The sequence below is a fragment of the Mycteria americana genome, chromosome 4, assembly GCF_035582795.1.
Source record: "Mycteria americana isolate JAX WOST 10 ecotype Jacksonville Zoo and Gardens chromosome 4, USCA_MyAme_1.0, whole genome shotgun sequence".
NCBI lineage: Eukaryota > Metazoa > Chordata > Aves > Ciconiiformes > Ciconiidae > Mycteria > Mycteria americana.
Genome location: NC_134368.1, coordinates 51,673,718 through 51,679,941, shown reverse-complemented (window position 1 = coordinate 51,679,941; position 6,224 = coordinate 51,673,718). Strand labels below are relative to the sequence as shown.

General features: G+C 60.3%; 1 protein-coding gene across 1 annotated transcript; it reads left to right on the top strand.

Annotated features, from left to right (window-relative positions):
• The first annotated feature begins 257 nt into the window (after positions 1 to 257).
• Positions 258 to 5,705, top strand: DUSP4 (dual specificity phosphatase 4). Its single transcript, XM_075500538.1, has 4 exons — positions 258 to 783; positions 3,819 to 3,955; positions 4,371 to 4,590; positions 4,818 to 5,705. Exons 1-4 carry the CDS (start codon positions 390 to 392, stop codon positions 5,201 to 5,203), a joined length of 1,137 nt encoding a protein of 378 aa, XP_075356653.1. The 5' UTR covers positions 258 to 389; the 3' UTR covers positions 5,204 to 5,705.
• Positions 5,706 to 6,224: the final 519 nt, after the last annotated feature.

Below are 6,224 nucleotides of genomic sequence, written 5' to 3'. Positions count from 1 at the left end.
GGGTGCCCTGCAGCGCGTGCGGCCTGGAGGGGGTCCCGGCGGGGGGGAGGGGCAGGGCGCCCGAGGGCTGCCCCGCGCCCCGCGGTGACAAAGGCGCGGCGCCGCCCGCCCCCATTCACAAACCGAGGAGAACATGGCCGGCCGGCGGAGAGGCCGGATTTTTTTTTTTTTGTGAATGGAGGCGGTGACGTCGCCCGCGCCCGCCCGCCGCCTTCCGTCCATTCATGCGGCCCCGGCGCGGGATGAATGGGCGGGGCGGGGCGGGGCGGGGGCGCGCGCCGGCCGCCGCCGGGTAGTAAAGGCTCCGCCGCGCGCGCGGGGGTGCGCGAGCGGTACCGGCACCGGCACCGGCACCGGGCGCCCCCCCCGCCCCGTCCCCCGCCGCCGCCATGGTGGCCACCGAGGGGCTGCGGGAGATGGAGGGCAGCGCGCTGCGGCGCCTGGTGTGCCGCGACGAGGCGGGCCCCGGCGGCCCCGCGCGGTGCCTGCTGCTGGACTGCCGCCCCTTCCTGGCGCACAGCGCCGGCCACATCCGCGGGGCGCTCAACGTGCGCTGCAACACCATCGTGCGGCGGCGGGCCAAGGGCGCCGTCAGCCTGGAGCAGATCCTGCCGGCCGAGGGCGAGGTGCGGGCGCGGCTGCGCGCCGGGCTGTACGCCGCCGTGGTGGTGTACGACGAGCGCAGCCCGCGCGCGGAGGCCCTGCGCGAGGACAGCACCGTGGCGCTGGTGGTGCGCGCGCTCCGCCGCGACACGGCGCGCGCCGACATCCGCCTCCTGGCAGGTACCGCCGGGGGAGGGGGGGCGGACGACCCGGGGGTGGCTGGAGGGCCGCGGCCCCGGCCCCGGGGGGGGGGTGTGTGTCTGGCCTCGCTGCGCCCCGTCCCCGCTGCGCCCCGTCCCCGCTGCGCCCCGTCCCCGCTGCGCCCCGTCCCCGCTCCCCCTCCTCCCGCCGTCCTGCCAGAAGTTGGGAGCCGGCGGGGGGGGTGGCGGGCGCTGCGCTTGGGGCGCGCACCCAGCGGAGCCGTGCGGCCGTGGCCCCGGCGGTGGGGCCCTGGGCCAGTCGGCAGCGCGGCCGTCCGCCCCGCGCGGGGGTGGCCCGAGAGGAGCGCGGTCCGAGCCGCCTCGGGCTGGGCGAGCGGTGGGACAGGCCCCGTGCCTCTGCCGGGACCGGCCGCGGGCTGGGCTGGGCTGAGCTGGCGCGCAGAGCCCCGGGGGCAAGGTGCAGACGCGGTGGCACGAGAGCGGGGCGATCCCCCCTCTTTGTTTGAGTGCGTCCCCAGCCCCACGGTGCGGAGAAGGCGTCGTGCAGGACCGAACACCTGGTGTGACGCCGCTGCCCCTTCGCAGCGGGCAGAAGCCCCCAGGGTGCCTCGGCGTTCCCGTTGCGGCCACAGCAGCGGTCGGGGCTCTCCCCCCGCCGTGGTCTCGGCATCGGCATGTGTTAAATGAGGTGCTGTGAGCCGCCGGAGCTGCTGGTGCTGAGCGTTGCCGTGGGATGATTTAGAGGAGGGGGATGCTCAGCTGGGGTTCCTGGATGAGCTCTGTGGGGCTTTTCCTTTTTTGCTTACGGCCTGAGAGTTAATTTATTCCTTGGTTTACTTACAGCAGGAGTGAGGATGCGTATGCAGAGTAGCAAATCCATTAAGAGGCTTGATAGATGGAGGAGCTAGCGCTTCTGTTTTACTAGATACAGTAAAAACAGCAGGAGCTGTTCCAAGGATGCGATACGATGCGGTGCTGCGGGAGTGCCTGCACAGCAAGGGCTCGCTTGGGAGCATGCTTTCGGGTCCCTCGCCATGAGCTGTCATGGTGCTGGGAGCCACGCGTGCGGCAGGAAACGCTGCTGTGCTTCAGGGGTGGCCTTTGTCAGTCAGCTGAGGGCTTCTGGTGCCCCTGTGGTTCTCATGGGAGGTTGTTTGGGGTTTCCAATCTTTTCTTTTTAAGCAACGGGCTCCTAGAGACTCAGGCTTGGCACTAGAGACCTCTTCCTCGCTTACCACAGAGCTACTAAAATCATTGAACTCGCTCTGATTTCACAAGAGCCGTGCTAACCCAGCACTGCGCCTGTCCAAATGCAAATTTGTTGGGTACAGGTCACGATGAAGACCCAGATCTGTTTTGTGCAGATCAGACTGCTGCCAGGTTCCCTGTGAAACAGCCTGGCCGGGTGTTGCTTGGCGATGGGCACCCGCACAGCGTGGGTCCTCTGCCAGGTGGGGCCTGCACGCACAGCCAGGATCTGCACGCCACTGGATGGAGCTGCTGGATGTGGTGCTTGGTTGAACGGGCCTTAGATCTGATGAGATACATTGAAGAGAAACATCTTTGACTGTTTGAAAGGGTCGCTTTGCCTTTCCAAGGAGGAAGCCCATTTCCGCACATCACCCTGGGCAGCTTCTCCCTCTCGGGATGGTGCGATGGCCACTGAAGTGGGATGGGGTAGATCCTGGGATTTTAGGATCAGACCTCCTGAAGATGTCTAACAGGGGCACTTGATTTTGGGTGCTCCTCCAAATCGAACCAGTAGGACCGCAAAGGGATGTCAGGCCCTGGAAACAAAGCCTCTGCAAACTGTCCTGCTTGTGTGGGTGGGACAATGCAAATTCAGTGATGCATATGCATGTTTCTGCTTTAAGGTACCAGAGCCCTTCCTTGTGTAGGGGGAGGAAACCATAAAGGACACTGGGATGCTGGCAATATTGGTCTCTAGCTGCCTAGGGATGCCTGGGCTGCTTTGCTGGAGATGCTTACACCCACCTATCTTTTGAACATCCAGCCGTGTTCAGGGCAGTCTCGGAGCTAAGGCTGGATAAGGAATGTGTGTCCTGCCGGGTGTGCTCTGGCAAGACCAAATCTGCAGGCAGAGGTCCTGCAGTTGGGGTGAGTCTTCAAGAGCTATCCTGGGAGTCAGGGCTTGGTCTAACTAGAATCCTGTGGTGATAGTAAAACACCTGATTTCCGTTGGCTTTAAGGCTCAAGGTCAGACTCTGCAAGGATGTCAGGGTCATTGATTTGATTTGAATGAGAGAAGGAAATCTCACCAGCTCACCAGAAGTGTTTATTGCAGCCAACACTGCAGTTTCCCTGTCCGGGGAAGTTGATGGGGTTTGCTCTTGTTTTGCCTACCACTAGGAAGATCTGAGGTCACATTTGCTTATCCCCCTGGCAGCAAGTCAAAGGAGCAAGCTGCTCTTTCACAGGGTGCTCACCTCCATGTTCAGGTCACACCCATGTCCTTGAGAGGCAGTGGACATCTCTCTCTGGAAGGTGGCTTTGCTGTGCCGTTAGCTTCACTGTTAACTTCACCTGGCCAGTGCCCCAGCTTCCCTGGCCTGTTATTTTGGCAGCTCTGGGCCGGAGGGTCAGGCTGGGAAAGTGGGAGACCTCCCTGTGCTTTGTGGCAGGATGATGTGTCTGGGAAAGCTGGGAACTGAACAGTCTTTGGCCTGGGAGCAGCTTTTCCCATTGAAGTTGGAGGATGCTGGCAACAAATCCTCTCTCCATCATCTTAGAGAGCAACCTGGGCCTTGGTCTGGGGTTTTGGCTGATGGTATGTAGGGGGCTAAACCCTGGACCAGAGACTTCGGACAGCCAAGAGCATTACAGAGGTCTCGGAGCTCTTGCTCTAAGGGAGGAGTGGTGGGGCCTCAAGGATTCCCCCCTTGCTGCCAGGAGCCTGGTTGCTCATCCTGGGGCAGGAGACCACTCTCCATCAGTGTAGCATCATCTAGTGGCGAAGGGCACGGTGAGACGTGCCAGCTCTGGCTATGCTGTTCTGCAGTGCTGTGAATGTAACCTGTGCCTCTCTTCTTGCAGGGGGTTATGAGCGCTTCTCCTCGGAGTACCCTGAATTCTGTGCAAAAACCAAGTCCCTGAGCAATGTGTCACCCCCCACCAGCGCCGAGCCCCTGGATTTGGGCTGCAGTTCCTGTGGGACCCCCCTTCATGACCAGGTATGTCTAGAAGCCCAGTGTTCAGCTATTTTGACCGTTCCTTCCAGCATTGCAACTTGGTCCTGCTGGAGTCTCTCTGCTCTCCCTCAGCTGAGGCTTGCAGAGCCAGAGCCCTGCTCCCTTTCCTCTCACGGGAGAGCATGGTGGTCCTCCTGATCCCGGGCATTTGTGCTCCCTGGGGAGTGGACAGGCCCAAATCCTGTTAACCACACCTGCCTGTTCCTGAATGGGATGAAGGTGGCGAGGGCTGAAATGGGTTTAACAGCTCAAAAAGGCAGCCTCTGCTCCCTCTTTTGAGGGCCCTGGATCAGCTGCCAGGTTCCTGCACTGCTCAGGGCCTCCAAGCCATCTGGATGTGTGTCCGGCCCACTGCTGTCCCCTGGTCACCCCCATATCTGTTGTTTTTGTTTAACAGGGTGGCCCTGTGGAAATCCTTCCCTTCCTCTACCTTGGCAGCGCCTACCACGCTGCCCGGCGGGACATGCTCGATGCACTGGGCATCACAGCCCTGCTGAACGTCTCCTCAGACTGCCCCAACCACTTCGAGGGGCACTACCAGTATAAGTGTATCCCCGTGGAGGATAACCACAAAGCTGATATCAGCTCCTGGTTCATGGAGGCAATCGAGTACATCGGTGAGTACCTGTGCAGAGGAGCTGTGTCAGTGTGTGTTTCACCACGGGGGAGGCTCCTGCCTCAAAGAGCTGGAGCCTTTGGCTCAGAGGGGACTGGGGTCCAGCAGCATCCAGGCCATTTGTTGCACTGGTGGGAGGGAGGTCAGCCACCACCTGCAGGTTTGGCGAGGGGCTGGGCTTTGTTGGAAGGGAACACGTCTCACATCTTATCCCCTGTTGCCCTCCAGACTCAGTGAAGGAGTGTTGTGGCCGGGTCCTAGTCCACTGCCAGGCTGGTATCTCCCGCTCCGCCACCATCTGCTTGGCTTACCTGATGATGAAGAAACGTGTCAAGCTGGAGGAGGCCTTTGAGTTTGTCAAGCAGCGCCGGAGCATCATCTCCCCTAACTTCAGCTTCATGGGGCAGCTGCTGCAGTTTGAGTCGCAGGTGTTGGCCACCTCATGCGCAGTGGAAGCTGTCAGCCCCTCGGGGACACTGCGGGAGCGGGGCAAGGCCACCTCCACCCCCACCTCCCAGTTTGTCTTCAGTTTCCCAGTCTCTGTCGGTGTCCATGCCACCCCCAGCAGCCTCCCATACCTGCACAGCCCCATCACCATGTCGCCCAGCTGTTAGCTCAGGGGCTGAGGCCAGCCAAGCAGATAGTGCCAGGTGTGGAAGGGGCAGGTGGGCATGAGCCCCATGATGTTAAGCAATAGTGCCGGACACTGCCGTTCACCCTGGACTCAACATCTTTTTTGTAGAGAAATTTCTTACCTCATCTTGGTTTTTTTGCTTTTTAAGTTTATGTTTTGAAAGCACGAAAGTTGTAAAAGCCACAAACCCTGACATTGTCCAGGCTCTTTGGGGGAGGAAGAAAAATAGCATACTGGGTTTCCTCAAGTGCCTGGTCTTCATCTCCTTCCATCCCTATTTTATTGTCTTGTTTTTTAAAAAAAGATACACCTCCCCTTCTCCCTGTATTTCTGCCTCTAGCTCATCTGGGTTGAAAAGGGAGCATAGCCTCTTTTTATGGTGCAGCAGTCTTCCCCCTTGCACAGAGACGTGGGTGCTTGTGGCGGGTGCTGCTTGCCTGAGCCAGTGACACTGGGTGACAAGCAGAGCTGGAGGCACAGAGTGGTGGCACAGGGGCTGCCTGCAGTCAGCCTCAACCCTGCCAGTGACTGGAGAGGTGATGCAGGAGCTGGCAGGCACATGTGGAGTCACCAGCTGAGCCCACTCCTGTGGGGGAGAGCAATCTCCCTGGCTGGGAGGCAGTTTGGAGGGGGAGATGCAGTCCTAAATGCCTCTCTCCTTGCCTCTCTGGAACTCTGGTTCCTGCAAAACTTAGGTCCAATCTCCTGTGGCTTAAAGAGGAGAAAAGGGGGGGGGCAGCAGTCTGGGCTGCTTTGATTACTCTGTTCGGTTTCCTCTCCACCTCCTCCAGAAGGAGCAGGATGGGACATGGTTGGGCTGCAATGGGAGAAAGAAGCAGCTGGGTGGAGGAGAGGCTGGCCCAAAGATGTCATCCATCCAGCATTTTCAAACTTCCTCCACCTCCCTTCTCCTGACCAGCCCTTCTCCAGCTGAGCTGGGTCTCCTTTACCTGTGCAACACTGCTGCAGCTTTTGGTCCAAGCCTAGAAAATGCCTCATCT